Source organism: Biomphalaria glabrata, chromosome 13 (genome assembly GCF_947242115.1).
Source record: "Biomphalaria glabrata chromosome 13, xgBioGlab47.1, whole genome shotgun sequence".
In the NCBI taxonomy this organism is placed as follows: Eukaryota; Metazoa; Mollusca; class Gastropoda; family Planorbidae; genus Biomphalaria; species Biomphalaria glabrata.
The window spans coordinates 19,126,175-19,147,378 of record NC_074723.1 but is presented as its reverse complement, the minus strand read 5'-3'; the positions used below and the strand labels follow the sequence as shown (position 1 = coordinate 19,147,378).

The 21,204-nt window shown below is 37.1% G+C and overlaps 2 protein-coding genes across 2 annotated transcripts in view; both read right to left on the bottom strand.

Moving 5' to 3' along the window:
* Positions 1-21,204, bottom strand: part of LOC106074629 (G-protein coupled receptor dmsr-1-like) — a 133,403-nt gene that overhangs the window by 71,674 nt on the left and 40,525 nt on the right. The gene's annotated exons all lie outside the window — the stretch shown is intronic.
* On the bottom strand, positions 4,619-7,479 carry LOC129922356 (uncharacterized). Its single transcript, XM_056008168.1, has 2 exons — positions 7,361-7,479; positions 4,619-6,252 (listed from the first exon to the last, which is right to left on the bottom strand). Exons 1-2 carry the CDS (start codon positions 7,427-7,429, stop codon positions 5,605-5,607), a joined length of 717 nt encoding a protein of 238 aa, XP_055864143.1. The 5' UTR covers positions 7,430-7,479; the 3' UTR covers positions 4,619-5,604.

Here is a 21,204-nt window from a genome sequence, read left to right as displayed (position 1 = left end):
GCGGTAGGGGCGATCGCCCCCCCCCCCACTCGGCCGACCCCCCCCCCCACGAAGGGGGGGGGGCGGACGAACTTTAGTATAAGATTCACACAATTTGTATACGAATTTATTACTTATGTTAAAAATATATACTAATTATTTATATTACAACCTATTTTTAGATTATTTCGCCCCCCCCTCTAGTATGTTGGCCGATTTGGTGGGGTCGGGGGGGGGCGATGGTATCAATCCCGCCCCCCCTACACTTTCGAGTGGGGGGGGCGGTCCAATTTATTGGTAGAAATCACAGCCTGCTAACAAATCAATTAAATATCTATATCATTGTAACTTGCTATTGATATTTTAACCGATCTTTATATTATGTCGTTCCCTGTTTGCCGATTGGTGGGGGGGGGGGGGGGGACGAATACCTCTTCTGCCCTTCCCACCTAAACCATTTGAGTGGGGGGGGGGGCGGTCCGTTTTTATGGAGAAATCATAGTTTGTGAACAAAATTAGTTGAATTAATATATAAATTTTATATTATGTTTCTCCCTTTCTGGTATTTTGGCGAATTCGGTGGGGTGAGGGGGGGGGGGCGATTGCATGTACTGCCCTCCCCACTCTAGCCCTCTGAGTGCTGGGGGGGGGGCGGTCCTATTTTTGTGGAGAATCATAGTTTGTGAATAAAATTAGTTGAATATCTATATAATATAAACTACGTATTAATATGTGACCCATTGTAAATATGTCGTACCACACTCTAATCTCAAATTGTATCATTAGTAAATTTAAATGAAAAAGGGTTGTATCAGGTGGGAGGGGCGATACATGCAATCGCATTTCCCCCATCGGACAAATCAATACTTTTTCTTTTTGTATTATAGTTAAGAAATTACAAAATTAAAAAAATCTGTCACTAGTATAATTTATATATACTATAAATAAAATTCTTATATCGAGTCGCTCCATACCTATTCTTTAATGCCAAATGCAATCTTTAGCAGAAATTAGTAAAGGAGCGAGGATTAATCGTTTTCACTCTACCGCCATTCCCATTTCCAGACAGAGTTTTTGTAATTTCACATGAAGTTATCATAAGTATTTTAAGAAAGACTTTGCATTGGAAAAGTTAGAATTCAAACGAAATTATTCAGTATAAGAGTCATGATTGAGATGAGTTCTAACCTCAAATAACCTTTTCATAGTCACCTTTTCCCAACCTTTTCAATCTGATTTTTTTCTAGCTAAATAAATTTGGGACTATAACTCACAATTTATACTAGAGTTTTCTTGAATAATATTTATCGAATAAGTTTTTTTTCGGCGGCGATCTAAATACGTGGGGTATCCTATCTTTTCAAGGAACAAATCGGTTTTATTTGCAATGTATTATGGGCCTATAAATTCAAATTAGAATATTTTTCAAGTACAACATTATTCGAAAGGTCGTTTTTTAATAGTATGAATAATGAGCTTCAGGTCAGGAGAATGCGTTTCTGCAGTGAAGAATGCAAGAAAACGCTTTTGGCGTAGGGGCTTCGCCCCGAACTTCATTTATGTGTAATGAGTTGTAGATGTCAGGAGAATGCGTTTCTGCAGAGAAGAATGCAAGAAAACGCTTTTGGCGTCGGGGCTTCGCCCCGAACTTCATTTATGGGTAATGAGTTGTAGATGTCAGGAGAATGCGTTTCTGCAGAGAAGAATGCAAGAAAACGCTTTGGCGTCGGGGCTTCGCCCCTAACTTCATTTATGGGTAATGAGTTGTAGATGTCAGGAGAATGCGTTTCTGCAGAGAAGAATGCAAGAAAACGCTTTTGGCGTCGGGGCTTCGCCCCGTACTCCATTGATGAATAATGAGCTGTACTTGTCAGGAGAATGCGTTTCTGCAGTGAAAAAAGCAAGAAAACGCTTTTGGCGTCGGGGCCCCGTACTCCATTGATGAATAATGAGCTGTACTTGTCAGGAGAATGCGTATCTGCAGTGAAAAAAGCAAGAAAACGCTTTTGGCGTCGGGGCCCCGTACTCCATTGATGAATAATGAGCTGTACTTGTCAGGAGAATGCGTTTCTGCAGTGAAAAAAGCAAGAAAACGCTTTTGGCGTCGGGGCTTCGCCCCGAACTACATTGTGAAGAATGAGCTGTACTTGTCAGGAGAATGCGTTTCTGCAGTGAAAAAAGCAAGAAAACGCTTTTGGCGTCGGGGCCCCGTACTCCATTGATGAATAATGAGCTGTACTTGTCAGGAGAATGCGTTTCTCCAGTGAAAAAAGCAAGAAAACGCTTTTGGCGTCGGGGCTTCGCCCCGAACTACATTGTGAAGAATGAGCTGTACTTGTCAGGAGAATGCGTTTCTGCAGTGAAAAAAGCAAGAAAACGCTTTTGGCGTCGGGGCTTCGCCCCGAACTCCATTGATGAATAATGAGCTATACTTGTCAGGAGAATGCGTTTCTCCAGTGAAAAAAGCAAGAAAACGCTTATGGGGTCGGGGCTTCGCCCCGAACTTCACCAGAGAACCTTATAGCGCTGCCCCAGTTGTTTTGTTTTTCGCCGACGGTTGAGAAATGCTGCTTTTTTTTATTCTCATATTTATATATATATATATATATATATATATATATATATATATATATATATATATATATATATATACATATATGTGTGTGTGTGTGTGTGTACGTTTATGTGTAGGGTTAGGGTTTACTGGGCGTTAGGGTTAGGGTTTGGAAAAACATCGCTCCCCCCACTCCAAAGTTCTGGATCCGCTAGTGACTGAGAGTCACCGGGAATAACTCTCGCCATTATGAATCTACCAATCACTGACTTTGAGAGAATGGCCTAACCTTGACTTTCAATTCCTTATTATAAGTTATTTTTTTTTTTATTTTATTTTTCAGTACATTGTATATTGCATATAGGTTATGTTATGGCGCAGCTTTTTTATTTTTTGGATGCTGTGGGGGGGGGGGAGGGAGGGCGCGTATTCTACGCTACTTTAGCCTGTTCGGAGAACCGGCCCTATTTCTGCCAAACCTAGAGGGAGATCACCTTGCAGCCTTTCGACTCATAGCAAACACATGGTGATGAGAGAAGTAAATGTACACCTTTCAGACTGCCACCTATTAGGGCAGATGATGTAAATGTCATCTGTTTCTATTGCCGACGGTTAATGAGTGTGTCACGTGGCCAGCACAACCACCCACCAACTTTATTTAATCCACGAATGTCAGGTACAAAGTAGAGTTGAGTCTGTCTTTGGACGTTCTAAAACACAAGACTCAAACTCGAGACCCTTTTTAGGAAGTAAAGCTCTTGACCACTCGGCCACTACACTCCACGACAAATAAAAGCTGGAATTAATGTGAGTCTACATCGAGTTATAAATTCGGGACCCTCCTTTAGGTCAATCAGTTCATTCCACCCCGTCATACATGTCCAGGTGGATGCCCAGTGTGCTCTACATGTCCTAGTGAATGACCAATGTGCTCTACATGTCCCAGTGGATGACCAGTCTAATCTAAAATTCCTATTGGGATGACCATGTGCTCTACATGTTCCAGTGGATGACCAGTGTAATCTACAATTCCTATGGGGATGACCAGTGTGCTCTACATGTCCCAGTGAATGACCAATATGCTCTACATGTCCCAGTCGATGACCAGTGTACTCTACATGTCCCAGTGGATGACCAGTGTAATCTACAATTCCTATTGGGATGACCAGTGTGCTCTACATGTCCCAGTGGATGACCAGTGTAACCTACAATTTCTATTGAATGACTAGTGTGCTCTACATGTCCCAGTGGATGACCAGTGTAATCTACAATTCCTATTGAATGACTAGTGTGCTCTACATGTCCCAGTGGATGACCAGTGTAATCTACAATTCCTATTGAATGACCAATGTACTCTACATGTCCCAGTGGATGACCAGTGTAATCTACAATTCCTATTGAATGACTAGTGTGCTCTACATGTCCCAGTGGATGACCAGTGTAATCTACAATTCCTATTGAATGAGAGTGTGCTCTTCATGTCCCAGTGGATGACCAGTGTAATCTACAATTCCTATTGAATCCTCTACATGTCCCCCACATTACTCAGAAAGTTGCTAGGAGACGTGTGGTAGCCTACTTTCTAGTTGGTGGGACTGGTGGCTGAGTGGTAGAGCTCTGGCCTTCCACATCGAGTTTAAATCCTGTTAGAGATTTGAGCTTTCAACTTGGGGGTCTCTAGGACGCCCCTGAATCAACAATGGCTACCTAACATAGGCTTTGGGCTGGTAAAGGCAGTTGGCCATTTGACACCTTTTTAACTGTCGGAAATAGAAACCAATTAGCTTTACACAGATCGCAAGGTGTGCAAGAGTTACCATTTCAGGCAAAGAATAAAATTATGGGACACGGCTTTGTCTATATAGTGTAGATGTGCCTACAGAAAATAAATGATCAAGTCAAAATGTAAAGTGTACGTAGCTAAGACACGGGTGACATTATGTCATAGGAGCATTATTTAGACTACGTATGATACTTATAGCTATGTTAAAATCACGATCATATTCATTATTATTTTTTTAACAATCAAACACAAAAAATATAAAAGTAATTCAAAACCAATACAAAAACTATCAAAACATGAAATTAATTATTTCTCTATAAAGATTTTATATTTACTGTTCCACATAGTTCACAGTCATCAGGAATTCATAAAACCAATCCAGTTCATATCCAGAATAATTATGCATACTGACTTTATTAGAACGATATCGATAGAAGAATGTAATCTTTAAACAAATACCTAATAACTCAAGATGAGTTTATGGCAGTAATGATGTTAAGTGTGAATGGATGATATGTATAACCTCCTCAATCTCGGAAGAAGGAAGTATGAGTTTTATAAAGTCTTATAACATGAAGATGTTCTTGAAACTGTTGTAAAATAATTTCTTAAAACTGAAGATACGTTTTAATGAACAGATTTTCATTTCATAAATAATCTAGCGTACACGGGAATAACTGCAAAGAAGACTTACTTAGACTTAAGACTTAGATCCTCCCGTGCAGTTTGGCGCATTGGTAAGTACAAAAAAGAAAACAATTGAACTGATTTTATTGAGCTATAGCTGAATTATACGGTCAGTAAATCACGTTTGATGACTATTTAATAAAGAATTGGATTTCTCAACGTTTTGAGGATCTAAGAAAGATATTATCTACAAATCCTTGTCGCGTATTTACTACAGAAATGTTTAACCTAGTTTTGAATCGTATCTAAATCAACCTTTTTTCTCCAGACTATCGATGCCGGACGACCTTAGTATGACATTTCTTGATATGAATTAATAATAACTTTTAATGATTTATGATGGACATACGAAATTAGAGTACAAACTACACAACACATACAAAACAATGTCTATGCCTAAAGTTTAAATTTAATTTTACTAGGACAAACACTTCGATTTCATAGTGTGTAATCCAAGTAAACTTTGATGTCGTAACGAAGCAAGAATAGTTTATGTTTAGAGCATCAAGATATGAGAGTCTGCTGAGGAGTCAATAAAGGTGTTGTATTTTGGAATGAAGATTGTTACGTTGACGTTACAGATGAAGTAGCAGTGAAACTGTCAGGCACATTTGCGAAATTTCCTCACGTCTTCCCACCATCCATCTCCGTAAGTTTTAAGAATCGATTTCATTGGTTTATTCAATAGAGCCTCATCCGTTGCGACTGGTTCGCATTGTCCTGACGACTTTTTCTCCCGCCGGTCTTCTTGCGACGACGTCTGGCATTTCGACATTTCTTTCTTGTAGTAGTCACCCCTTCTGGTCAACCAACTCATGCTGACCTCCCTCTTCGTGGCTGGCGGTGTTTTGTCTTTCATCCAACAGATCTCCACCTTTTTCTTAGCGCACTCGCCCGCCCACATTAGGTCCACATGCTTCTCCCCAAAGGTTGACTTCTTCCAAACAATCTGCACCAGCTTTTTGTTGCACGGCTTGGGCTCGGAGGTCCACCGTATGTACGCTGGGAATCTTGTGGGGCAGGTGACGACAGCGTCGACATAGGAGATGGTGGCCCTCTTGTAACAGAAACTAGGGATGGCGTTCATCGATGCCTGTTTGGCTGGACAGCACTTGGGTTGAAAAGCAGCTTTTCCTTTATGTAAATTGTGACTTTGGGGAAGTGTGCAATCACATACGACCCGGAATTTCCGACAGAATTCTTCCTGAACCATAGCCTTTAATTCTGCTCTTCTCTGTGTTGTCTTCGCCTTGAGGAAGTAAAGAGACAGATACTTTAATACCTGATTTTACCATGTCATCTCTTTAAACTAAACGTGTGCATTCTCTGTCTTATCAATTTCAGGTCTATATTAACTGTTGGTAGAGGTATGGTGACATGAGTGTTTAAACTTTCCTGGGCTCGACTAGCCGCCAAAGTGAAAACGACCATAATAGATAATGACTAGATTAACGACGCAAAATATACATTGCCTCCTGCGGATAACATTAGTGTACCAACTGTGGGCAAGCGCAGTAGGGCCTATTAGCTATTAGGGCCTATTGAGTAAATAGCATCTGTTGATGATGTTAGAACCTCTAACAGTTTGTACCTAAATTCGCCAAAAGTGCTCCTTCATGAAAATCGTGCCATGTGATGACGGTACAGAGTTGAGAATGAGTAGACCCCCCTAGGTGTGCCTAGGCCTCCGATCTATCTTAGGCAATAGAAACCAACTGCGGCTTGAAGAGGGACGCGACAAGGAGTGTATCACATTTCAATGGATTATGGTGGCTGTAGAGTTTTAGAAGAAAAGACTGGGAGAAATATTTTCCTTTGGTCAGATGCCTAACAGATAGCAAATGATTTATGCATGTTAAGAAAATAGAAAAAAATGACTTAAAATTTGAGTATCGGGTAAATAAATGGTATATATAGAGAGAGAGAAGAGAGAAGAGAGAGAGAGATAATTAGATAGATAGATAGATAGATTGATAGATAGATAGATAGATAGATAGATAGATAACAAGATAGATAGATAGATAACAAGATAAATAGATAGATAGACAGCCAGAAGGCTGAGAAAGACACATACACATTTAAAGAAGCATACATAGATACATACAGAGAAAGAGTAAAGACTGGATCATGAAAACAATAGATCAAGTGTTTCTGATTTCAATCTAAATTAAGGTTAACCGATAGATCTATATTCTACAAATGTGTTGTCTATCTAGACTAGGTCGACATTATTGATTATATTGTTCTATATCTTCACTTAGAATTATTATTGAAAAAAAAAGTGGTAATAAAATCAATCAATCAATGCTTTATAATATCAACCGATCAGATGTCAAAAGAAGTTGTCAGCATATTACCTTAAACTTAACCTGTGGTGATATTAAATCTTGAACTAGATCTACATCAAGTTCTAAATATTTTATCATGTAAACACCGCTGCTGTTTTAGCAACATTCATTTAGCACCTAGTCCAAAAATCTTTGTTTCGCTCCAAAATCTATGATGCGCACTTCGTGCAAATTTGTTGTTTTCCATATATAAAGGCTTCTAGAGAATTATTTGGGAATAAAATGAAGTACATGTTTTTGTAATGAGTTAGATTTTGTTTCAATATCATTTACTTTTGTTACTACTAGATATATGTCTTTTCAAGTTGAATCTATATATATATATATTTATAAATAATAATAATAATATTTATAGCTTTTGCACTACTGTCATGCTTATAGCATGCTCAGAGCGCTCTGGTCCAATCTTAGTTGTGAACAAGTGGGGGAGGAGGGGGTATCTGGGAGAAAGTTTTTTTGTGCTGCCTGTAGGCGCTCAGTAAACACAACTATGCTCGAGAATTGTGTCAAACTTTGAGCCCCCTTCACTAGACACAAAGATAAAGGCATTTTCTTCTTTCCATATGCTAGGACAATTTTGTACAAATGCTCCTTCTTCCCTAGTGCTATTAGAGCATGGAATTTGCCTGAGCTAGCCAGGAAAACCAGTGACTTGGCAGAAGCCAAGCTCTCGACCACGCTTCTCCAATAAATGTCATATTCAAGTTTGTTTAGAGACAAGTATGTTTAAGTTTATTGAAAGTCGATACTATGAATTAGTTTAGTTGTACTAGCTAGATCTATCTGGAGCTACAAACCAATGACCGAGCAATAGAAGGACCACAAGAGAAGGCAGGATTTTTAAAATCAACTCTGTCTGGACAAAAGTTTGTACACGTTATTTCTCCGACAACCAATCTCGGATCAAGCTGAAATTTTGCATAATTATTTCTTTTACCTGACAATACAAGAATAAAAAAAAAAGTTAATTAACTACTGGTAAAAAATTATTTTGGTTGGTACCTCTAACAATGGAAAGAAATATTAGTTGACTGAAGTGGTGGTATACGCTGAATAAGTCCCCTATCCAAGGGAAAGAAATAGTACTTGGCTGAAGCGGTGGTATAAGCTGAATTATTCCCCTATAAAAATTGTCGTCTGAAGCTCATTACAAATTTAATTACATGACTGATCCAAACTAAATATATAACCTTTATTTTTTTAGAAAGAATTTTTTTTGTTTTGTAGTTTGCTTTTTTTTTTTTTTTGCAAGACAAAATTCAATTGTTTTTGCATTGTAGTTATTGATTCATTTTTCAATATTAGTGAAGTGAAAACAATACTACTGCCAATTTTAAAGATATTTAATTAAAGGTGTGTCGTTTCATCTTTCCAGTAGAACCGTCAAACCTTTTTTCGTTACAGACGTCCGCAAATGGATAGACTCGAACGTTCTTATATTATACCGACTACGACACGTGTTCGCCAACGCAATTCTAGTCTAACCGTTTTTCGAAAAATAAATTGTCCAATTTCTTTAGCGTATTTTAGTTATATTGCTATCTTTTGCATGAACACTTTTTTTGACCCACAGTTTTAGAACTACTGATCCCATCACTGGAGGTCAACAGGAAATGAAAAAGGAAGCGGGAGATAATAATTAAAATTGTAAACTATCATTTTGTTTCATGATATTTTGCTTATACAGTTTTAACAATCACTGTTGATATATGACCCATATCTATCACCGTAACTTCTATATTGGTCCACCTTTAGAGGCTCTCATTAAAACCCTTTAAGAGATAAACCCTGACCTAAATTAAATTAACTTAAAACTATATAGCCTACTCATTTAGTCATTCTAAAATACTACACACATAATCATCAAAGAAGCATTCCTTCAGTAACGCCCAAAAACCCTTTTCGCTTAGGCTTTAGGCCCGTTTAAGGCATGTAGGAGAGGGGCGGCCTGAGTCCCACACAAATACTGCCATATCCATCAGTTCTGCAAGACTTATCTCACTTTTCTATAAACAACGAAATTAATATATACCATTAATTAAATGGTAAAATCTTTTATTGATTTATCTGTTGTCATCGACAAAATGAATAATTTTGCAAAGTTTGAGCTTTAGCCGATTTTGGACAGTTGGTGAAATAACGTGTACAAAATTTGTAACAGACAGAGTTAGTTGATATATAAGCTTTGAAAAACAAATAGACTTTTAAATTTTCCAAAATACTTGGGATAAGTGAACAGGAAGTAACATCACGACAGAATGCTTTCTAGTCACGTGATGCATTCGTTGACTCAGTAGAGGTCGATGTAGATGGAAATTAATACCAGCATTTCCAAAACAATCTTTCTAGAGAAAAAAAAAATATTTAGGGAACGGAGTGTGTGTGTGTGTGTGGGGGGGTTTACATCTTATACAGGTTCACCGATGTAATCGTAGGATAAAATCAAGTCATCACATTGTCAGTATTAGTTCTCCTAAAACTCTAAATGGGTATACAATACCTTTATATTTAAATTATCCTTAGATTATGAGTTTAAAAAATTGACGCATTAAGAAAAAAAAAACACATTACAAAATACATTATAAAATACAAATTTACATAAAATAAAATAAAAAATTTAATTAACATTTAGCTCAAACCAGGAATCAAACACGTGAATTTGACACAAACAAACGCTGCTACCCACTTGATCAGCTCTTTATACAAACGCTGCTACCCACTAGATCAGCTCTTTGTACAAACGCTGCTACCCACTAGATCGGCGGGGAATGTATAATTTAGTAATTATTTATTGGGACTTTCATTATATAGGCAACTATATCAGGAACTTTTGATTTAGATCTAGACTAGATGTATATGCACAGGAGCCTATTGGGGAAAAGATGAATACGTCATCGTCAAACTTTCTGGATGCTGATGGCCGAAAAAACTCTACGAGCTAGGCCACAGTATCAAACATCCTTCTCACACACCCTCGTCCCTTATTTTTGTCTATGGCGGACTAAATTAACAGTATATTTACTTTACACGTACCAATTCTCTTCATACTGTGATGCGACATGAGAGTATTGATGACTCTTTATTTAAGAATTAAACGATTTTGATTGATTAGTTACTTCCGGCTAAGTGGCTAAGGTGAACTGTTAAACAAAATGTACAGATCATAAGATGCTATCTTTTATCTTTACCGAAACTGAACGGTATATCGAAACCAAAACTGTCAAATGTCAAGAGCTTACATGGTAATTGATATCATAGAGATGCCAGGAAATAGTGAGCAACAATCCCTAGTGTAAGAAAAATTGTCTATTTTTTTTTTACCTGTCGTTGACAAAGGAATCTACTTTCGCGAGTCCCCCCCCCCCCTCAGACGTGGAGCATGGGGGCGGTTACCCCACTTGCCATTTCTAAGGCCGCTACTGATCTATATTAGATTTAGGTAAAAAATATAAGTAGCCTAATGCTTAGATAATCTATCATAAACTTTAAGCAACTTTAAATTGAATAAACAACTCAGTTATCAGAATACTACAGATGACTCGCCATGTTTTTTTTTACTCCAATTTATAGCAAAATTTTAATTTATTTAATTTTTTTTTTTTTTGGAAAATGAAACTTTTTCCCATGTGGCCAACAATCTATTAATTCTTTTCTCAGAAATATAAATCATCTGTTAAATTTCTATAAAAATATTTAGAGCTGTTTTTGAGATCAGCGTCCAAGTTCCTCCATGAAGTTGTGACTTTAATAGAAGTATTGTAAAAAAAGGGCATAAGAATGATTGTATTATATATTAAAATATATAGATTTTATAAATATTATTTATAAAAGTATAAACGTTGGTAATTTACATACACATTTTATTAGAAATGAGTCAGCAACATCAATGTATGTGTCCCTCTAGAGCTAACACAAAAGAGTATTCACTGCAATTAAAGTCTTAAAACGACACTGAAGGGGAGGAGGGAGTTAGCTTGGAGGTCATCATTAATTATTTAGATGGGATGGAGCAGCTAGGCGTTGAAAGTGGGCGGCACAACACAGAGTCGGCAGCGGTCAGATGGATGAGGTTATCACCCAGGCACGCAGTCAGAGAATTTATCTTGATTTTCTCTATCGGGCACATCGCAGGAACTGCCAGGAACCTGAGAAGTCGGACAACGTAATGTGGCATCTGTAAAATTAACCTATTTTTTTTTTTATATTTTTTTTTTGCATACTGTAAGTTCAACGGAAGAGAAATATTTTCATTTTTGAGAAATGTAATGAAATAGTGTGAATGTAGGACAAAAATGTCCGAGTTATTATAGCACACGCTTGCTCAAGTTATTAGAGGACACCAAGTCCTAGATATTGTAGGACACATAAATCATCAAGACTTTCTAGCATTGTAGACACATGTCAGGGTTATTTTAAGACATACATGTTCAGTTTGTTATCAAAACTGTATGACACAAAGTCCCAATTTATGAAACCGAAGAGTTGCCTGAACACTAATATTGTCTAACGTAAAGGAACAACAAAAGTGTAGGATGACACAGAAACGTTTGCTCAGACAATCCTCGCTTATACCCCAGCATGGCTTAGATAACCTTGTTTGAAACAAGCAATGGGCTTTAAAGTATCGGAGGTTTTGCGTGTTTATGTTGGCAGTTATAAGTAAATCATTGGTTCAATTACCAACTGTATTCCTTTTCAAGATTCGTGACAGATCATTACATCTAGGAAGAACCCATTCTCAACTCCGTGATGGGAGATCTGAACCCTGAGCTACTAGATCTACTGATGGAGATATTTCCACGCTTTCCGTATTTGCATCACTTAACCGAATCCGACACCTGCCTACGCATCGTCCTGTTACCAGGTGATACCATCCCCACTATTGTTGTTTTCACCTGCTCAACCAACTAGCTAATTGTCACGTTGACGTCTGACATCAATACTGACCTCTCCCAACACTTTGACTTACAATAACCTGCTTGACCAACCTAAAGCGTTCACGACAGAAAGAGCCGCTCCGAGGGAGCGACAACTGGAAACCTTAACATCAAGCTTAAGCCAATAAACAATAGGGTCAATATCTTACTGTTGCCACCAGTCAAGTGATGATTTATTAATCTGCCTATCTATAAGATCCATTAGTTTTTTCCCCTTTCCCTCGCCTATTGTCACCCCTACCATTTTGTTACTTTTCAGTCATTAAATCGTCTTTGATAGATATAGAGATAGAAGATTTGAAGAAAAATTCCAATTTACCCAAAAGGTCATCTATATGGAGATCCAAAAGAAAAGCGACATAGCAAAGGTGCCCCCCCCCCCGGAAGCGCTATAAAGATTCCTCTGTTACCAGTTCGTCCTCACTGGCATAGAGGAAAGCAATGGCAGTAGAATGTAGAGGATCACTGAAAGAGCTGGATAGCTCTGACGAATGTCGCGAGGCACACGTTTGAACCTCTCCCCCCACCCCACCCCCCCACCACCCAAAAAAAAGACCTTGCCGAATGCGTAGAGGAGGAAAAGAAAATTCACATTATATCCGAGGGACTTCAACTATATCTGAATCACTTGTGACAAAACTGGCTGATGGCTACTGGGTTTGCTTGGTCACGATAGGAACAGTAATCATTCCTAATCCTCGGAAACGAAGCAGAAGCCTTTGGAAATTGTTCACACAAACATTTTTTTTAAACTTCCCATAAAAAGCTACTTAAAGCTTGAGACAAATATTCAGTTCATATAAAAACATATTTTAATGTCAAATTCAATAAATCTTTTTTTTAGAATACAAATAGAAATGAAACGATAAAGAACACAAAATGTAGTGGCCAGTTGAAACTAAACGTTTGGACAGCTCGAGCTTTCGATGGGAAACAACCCCTCTGTCTCTCCCCCGCCCCCAAATGTTTTCCTAATGATTCATGTGCTAAGAGTAACCTAGCTTCTATCAGATCATTGTCTATCTGGTACAAACATATACAATTTTATTTCTCTGCCTTCCCATTCTCTGATTTGTCTTAACAAAACATAAAGAAACATTCAATTTTAAATAAAAATAACATTTTAGCCACTAATTTACTAAATCTGCTATTCAAGCAAATCTCTTCTATGTTGTTAGACTCTCAGGTCAGAGTAGTTTCAATAGCTGTACACTCAGTTTAGTATTGTCAAGTCTTTTTAGTCTATGACTATGTTAACTCTTTCTCTCCTAATTGACGATACCATCGTTGATTTGACCTCATTTAAAAAAATGAATGTTAGATTTAATAAACTTTACTTTGTGTTTTATATAAAGAGCATGCATTCCCTTTTAATTCTATAACAAATAAACATTTTCTGATAACAAACAAAAAAAAAAAGTTATTCAAGCTAATCATAACAGGTGAGTGAAATACTAAAGAGCAAAATGAAGAAATGTGTTGAAATGTGGAAAAATAATTACGGAGAGAAAGAGTTGTTGTCTTAAGTTCTACTGAAATCCTTTTATCAAACAGAAGAAACTAAATCTAATAATAACTAAATCTTAATGTGGGCTATTGGGAACTGAAACATACATGTATATACATTGTTAAAATGTCTTTTATGTTCACTTTATATCTAGATAGCTTCGACCCATTGCTGTAGGCGTATGTACAAAGCCAGCTCATTAGCTTCAGGGCACGAGCACCACATAGGAAGAGATCTCATTCATTAAGGAAGGAGGTTTTTTTTTAATGCTGTCATTTTTTTGTAGGAATATTTTTAGTTTGTCTCTCATCACTGCCAACATTTCTATGCAATGCAAAAGGAAAATATCTTTTAGATCTACATGTTTAATGAATAACCAAATAAAAAATTGAAATTTGTCAGCACTTTTATTTCGGCGAGATAATTGGGAAAAGAACATGAAAGAATTTTTTGAAAGGATGTGAAAAAAACAACAGTTCAATTATAAATACGAATAGAGAGATATCCGAATAGAGATATCCGAATAGAGAGATATCCGAATAGAGAGATATCCGAATAGAGAGATATCCGAAAAGAGAGATATCCGAATAGAGAGATATCCGAAAAGAGAGATATCCGAATAGAGAGATATCCGAATAGAGATATCCGAATAGAGATATCCGAATAGAGAGATATCCGAATAGAGAGATATCCGAGTTGTGCTACGGTTGAAACTTCCTAATATAGAGTATGCTAAAACACTATTTAGGCTTGTCATTTGTAGCCTACTCGCCTGCCTGCATTACGATGCCCTGATCTAACAGACTTGTGACAGACCTGATGAAACAGACCTGTGACAGACCTGATGTAACAGACCTGATGTAACAGACCTGATGCAACAGACCTGATGTAAAAGACCTGATGTATAAAAGACCTGATGTAGTAAAAGACCTGATGTAACCGACCTAATGTAACCGACCTGATGTAACAGACCTGATGTAACAGACCTGATGTAGTAAAAGACCTGATGTAGTAACAGACCTGATGTAACAGACCTGATGTATAAAAGACCTGATGTAGTAAAAGACCTGATGTAACCGACCTAATGTAACCGACCTAATGTAACCGACCTGATGTAACCGACCTGATGTAACAGACCTGATGTAGTAAAAGACCTGATGTAGTAAAAGACCTGATGTAGTAACAGACCTGATGTAAAAGACCTGATGTAACAGACCTGATGTAACCGACCTGATGTAACAGACCAGATGTAGTAAAAGACCTGATGTAGTAAAAGACCTGATGTAAAAGACCTGATGTAAAAGACCTGATGTAGTAAAAGACCTGATGTAGTAAAAGACATGATGTAAAAGACCTGATGTAACAGACCTGATGTAACAGACCTGATGTAACAGACCTGATGTAGTAAAAGACCTAATGTAGTAAAAGACCTGATGTAGTAAAAGACCTGATGTAGTAAAAGACCTGATGTAACAGACCTGATGTAGTAAAAGACCTGATGTAGTAAAAGACCTGATGTAGTAAAAGACCTGATGTAGTAAAAGGCCTGATGTAGTAAAAGACTTGATGTAACAGACCTGATGTAGTAACAGACCTGATGTAACAGACCTGATGTAGTAACAGATCTGATGTAACAGACCTGATGTAACAGACCTGATGTAGCAAAAGACCTGACGTAAAAGACCTGATGTAACAGACCTGATGTAACAGACCTGATGTAGTAACAGACCTGATGTAACAGACCTGATGTAACAGACCTGATGTAGCAAAAGACTTGATGTAAAAGACCTGATGTAACAGACCTGATGTAACAGACCTGATGTAGTAACAGACCTGAAGTAACTGACCTGATGTAACAGACATGATGTAACAGACCTGATGTAGTAACAGACCTGATGTAACAGACCTGATGTAACAGACCTGATGTATCGACAAAACGTCGTACACGTACAATGCAACAACAGTTGGTTTTTCTATACAAATCTTTTATCAACTCACTCTGCCTATCTGTCTGTCTGTCTGTCTGTCGGGTACCTATTTTGTAAACGTTATTTTCATACTTCCCTTTCTCGGATCAAGCTGAAACTGTGCACACTAATTTATTGTCCTAATGAAACACGAATTAGCAAAAAAAAAAAAAAGCAACAAAAAACAAACAGAAACACATTAAATATTTAATTAGCGGCATTTAATTAATTTTGTTTGATATAGACTTTTGGAGATAAATATTATAGTATTGAGATATATGGTAGTAAATGTTCATATCTTCCCCTTATATTAGCTTTTAAAAGTTTTGCTTTTATATTCTTTGCTTGTTTTATTGCTTGTTTTGCGTTTAGACATTGGAATAGCGAATAAGAAGACCTGTCAGAAAGAGATGTATCAAACAAACTTGTATGAGCTGCAGACTGTTGTGTGAGCTTTAAGCCATTAATCTATGGACCTTGTTGTGTAGAGCATCTTTTTCGCAAAGTGACAAAGGGCGCAATAATTCACTCACACAGGCGTCCAAACTAGTCACACTCAGTAGGAAATACATTCTTTTAATCTGAGATCAAACTTTCAGTTACAAAGTGTTGAGCTGTTTTTCTAATTGCTGACCTTACCAAATTGTTATGGAGTGCATGTGTGTGTTTCTATGGTGACGGTAAGAAGTTAGTAATTAGTTGGTGGCTATGCAGTGTGAATGATGCAAGATAAGTAGGATTGTCGTAAGCTGTCTTGAGATTGGCATGACGACTCCAGAACGCCAGAGTGAAAAGACGTGCTTTTGTTGTGAGTTAAATTTGGTTCAAAATACCATTTTATATTATTACTAAAGTCTACTGCATTTATTTCATTTCAAATTAAATTTGTCTAAATTGTAATAAAAGTTATAGCCTATTTAGCATTGTTGACAAAGAAGCTATTCAAGCTATTTCTAATCTTATAAGTTAAAATATAATACGCCTACAGCGGTTTAGTTGTCTACTAGCAGTTAAGTGCAACAAGTCAACAACTGTCAACAACACCTTTTTTTAGGATTTAGATTTCTGATATTTTTTCTCCAATTCTTTCTTGCAAAGACGCAAAGCTGGAGAATAGACTTCATTTTTAATCAAGTAAATGTATACTTATTTATGGAGACAACATTTTGGCATCGACTCCCAATGATTGTGATTTGGCCTGAATGCATACAGGCAACGAGGTATCGAAAACAAAGGGATCAATTTCAATCTTGTCGGATAAATAGCGCCAGAATTGCGAGAGTCGATGCTGAATAGAGTAAAACAATACCATAATACTTCGTTATATTAGGGGAGTTAACCACGGATCACAATACCATAATACTTCATTATATTAGGGGAGTTAACCACGGATCATAATACCTCGGCACAAAGTCATGTCACGTGATCGCTTTTTCTAATGTTCTGTGCTCATAAAATTCATAGATTTTCACAACCAGATTGAACAACAACTAATTCGTATTGATCAGGTGCATGGACTTTAAATTCAAATGGAGGCAATAAGAATGTAAACAAATGTTATTGCTTCTGAGATGTACATATTAAATACTGACCCCATCCTTTTCATGATAACTTAGTACGTTGTATGGCGCAACTTACGTGATATGAGAGGACATGGTGAAAGACTTTATGTCAACCAATGCTAATGAGGCTTCAGGTAATATATTGATAGTAAGGCCTAAGGTAAACCATGGGTAGCCTAGGTAGGACGGCTTAAGGTATAGTATTTTTTGAAAGGCTTATGGTAGACCACTGGATAATGCAGAACAGGTTGTCTTACTAGCTTTTTTTTTTTATTTACTAGAAACGTACAAACATATAATTATGTAAGTCGATCTAAAATATTAAAAAATGTATATATTAATAAAAGAGTTTTAAATTTCACCAAAGAATTCACTAAAACTTTATCTGACAATCGAGTATCCAGTCAAAAATATATTAACTATTTAATTAATTTGAGTACCTTTGAAAAGAAATGCAGAAAACCACAATGATCCTTCAGTGACATGGTCAAGTTGTGGAAATAGGCATAGACAATATGACTGAGCCACATGACTCGATTTGAGATTTACTTATACATTTGGAATTTTTAAAAATTACACTGTAGTTACATACAAGCAATCAGAAGTATCATTGCAACATCGTGAAATGAATGCTAATTAGTTTAATTAATAGAAATAAAATAAAAGCTCTAGAAAACTCGACAAAAATAACTCTTAGTGGACAGCGGATACTAAATACAGACAAAAAAATAATCACATGATTGTATTGCATAACACAACTCAATTGTTTACTCCAGATATAAGTTTAGGAAATGATTGCCCAACAGCCAAACAGGTCTGTCATGAGAGTAATGTTTGCCTAGGGCACGTTCGGATAGCTTACGTCTGCCTACTTCGTAACAAATTCTAACAACACTCATAACTTCCCCCCCCCCCCATCTTGGTAAAGTAACGTAACAAGGAAATTCGAATTTTACAAAAAACTTAATTATCGTTTTCCCAAATCACATCATCGTATTTACAGACGTGGTAGGAATAGTATCTACTTCTTTCGGCGCTTCGATGAAGTAGTTAGTTGTTTTCCCCCAAAGCTGTACATTGGGCGTCCGCAGGGAATTCCATGATGTTCAAAAAACACAGTGGAGTATTTTTTGCCGTTATTTTTTTTCAAAACCCATAATATAACCCTTCCGCGAATGTCAGACCCACTGTACCTGTAATAAATCGTAACAAATATGTATGCCCATTTCTCTCATTAGAAGTGAGGTCACATCCCAGCATTCCCCTGACCTGTTAGTCCTCAAACGTTGACTAAATACTTCCAACAAGTTCGAGTCCGGTCTGAACATGAGTAGTGACGGAAACGACCATGTAGACGTGGTTAATTTTGAAGCTAATAGGACAGACTTCCGGTAGAGAGCTATAGGGTACCGAGTTCATTGCACTTGGCGAGGATGAAAAAAAAAGGTCTCATTATTACGTCCTATCAATCAAACCGATCCTCAAAGGGGCTGTTAAAATGGTGTTACAGTTGAGTGTGTGTATGTAACGATGTATTCTGATGTAATCATGAGTGAGTCTACGAAAATGATGAGGCTTACAAAAGACCGGCTGGTCAATGTTGAAGCCTGAGAATGAGAGACTAGTGTGTGTTTATTGTAGTTTTACAGTGATTAGTATTTTTTTTTAGCATTGCTCAAGATATTATTAAAACACTTGTGTTTCTGCCTACATCGACATTGAAATACAAATCTGTACATATTAGCAATAATTATATATATTTTTTTAACAATTTTTCTTCCAGTTTTTTAAAGTTCTATATTAAGAAAAGTAGATGCCTACAACGCTTTTCTAATTACTTGGGCTAGCTGACTGAAACTGCAGCCTTACTACGACCGTGAAACCACAAATGAACCGAGACCAATAGTCACAGAAGGCCTGAACACTGACCAGCAAAGTCACAACGAATGAGCAATGGAGACAAAGGGATACTGATACACCACAGGTCTGTATGACGTGGTAAAGAGCTATTGGTCTCTGTTGCCCAAAGGCTGTGACGTCACAGGTCAGTGTTGAGGCCTACTATGACGATTTAAAGACCGCATCATAAACCAAGAAATTAGAGACTGGGCTACTGCAGCGATTGGGCCCCATGATGACCTGCTATCTATCGTAAAAAAAAAGGCAAGCTAAAAAATATAGGTCTTCGAGGCCAGCAAAGACCTTTCATCAGGGAACAGTACCAGGAAAAAGAAGAAGAGGCAGACAGAGAAAGCGATGGGAAGACAACATCAAAGAATGCACGGGCCTGCCATTGAAATAGGTTCTAACTAAGGCAAAAGACAGAGGAATGGAGAAAGACGGTCGTCAAATCTTGCATGGTGCCCTAACGGTGCAACAGACTATGGGAAATGTAAAAAAGGTAATGACGATTGGTCTCCACAACAGAGTTTGTGAAAAGAAAGACAATTGGTTTCCCAGTGTGCCCGATATCATTCTCTAGTCCCGAACGCTTAAGGTTTAGAGCCCTAAAAAAAGGCCTAAAAAAAAACTCAAAACAACAGCTGTTATAAATTTGATTAACTTAAGACCAGCTCAGACAGAAATATTGCTTACACCAATGGCCAATGGACGGAAGCCTCATTATTGTTCTAATGTCCTAAGAAAGATTGTCTCGATTCTTTTAGCACAATAACATATTAACCTCAGACTTGTTTAGCTCAGCATTGTTTACCTCAAACTTATTTACACCAGACTTATCTACCTCATGGTTTTAGTGTATATCAAAGACATAAGAACATTTATTATTATTATTATTATTCTAAATATTGTTTTTTGTTTCTCACATTTCTCATGCTCCTAAAACATTGTTCAATCTCTTTTGTTGACATGTGGGACAATGGCAGCTGGGAGAATTTCATTACGGTTTTTTGACGGCTCAGCAAACAAAAATGCAAAAAATGCCAGGAGAGCATCGAGATTTGAACTCGAGATTCTTTGTTGGGTAGCCACTAAGACCTACTTTTTTTTGCTAGGTAGCCACTAAGCCATACATCCTTTTGTTAGGTAGATACTCAGCCATACATCCTTTTGTTAGGTAGCTACTGAGCTATACATCGTTTTGTTAGGTAGTCACTCTGCTATACATCCTTATGTCAGGTAGCCACTCAGCCATACATCCTTATGTTAGGTAGCCACTCAGTCATACATCCTTATGTTAGGTAGCCACTCAGTCATACATCCTGAAGATACCTTTACGTCTAGTTATATAATACATATGTAATGTGAACTCTTCGTTATCAGTAAATGAAAACAGAGGACATATTAATTTAATAAGGTGAAACATAAAGCAGCAGAAAAAAATCTTTTGTTTCAAATTATGTTTTTCAATTTAGTATTGAGATTTGAAAGCGAACATGGATTAGTTTCTCCGCTAATATATGAAGGTTTAGTTTATGGTCTACGTTGAAACTGTTACAAATTGTTGTATATAATCCAGTAACATTTAATCTTATTGCTAAATATATAAATCGTATTCAATTCGTCATCGCTACAATGTCACGTATGTCTAAATAATTCAAGTGAAACACTGAAAATATTGAACTTTTAAAACTGGTTAAAATCTGGCTAACTATGCAGCAGAAACGTTCATCTTAAGTATTTAGTACCCGAGATATGTATGCCTTTAGTGCAATTATTTGTAACAGTTAACAAATAGGAGATATGCCTGTTTAGACAGCTTAAACATATGTCTTAATAAGTTAAACAATTTGGAAGACCAAAAGAATGATATCTCTGGAAACAATCACTGAGCCTGACCTAATTGGTGAAACACTTAATGCTTTCTATTGTAGCTATTGTTTTAAAGAAGTAATATAAAAAAAAACACAACATTGTGTTC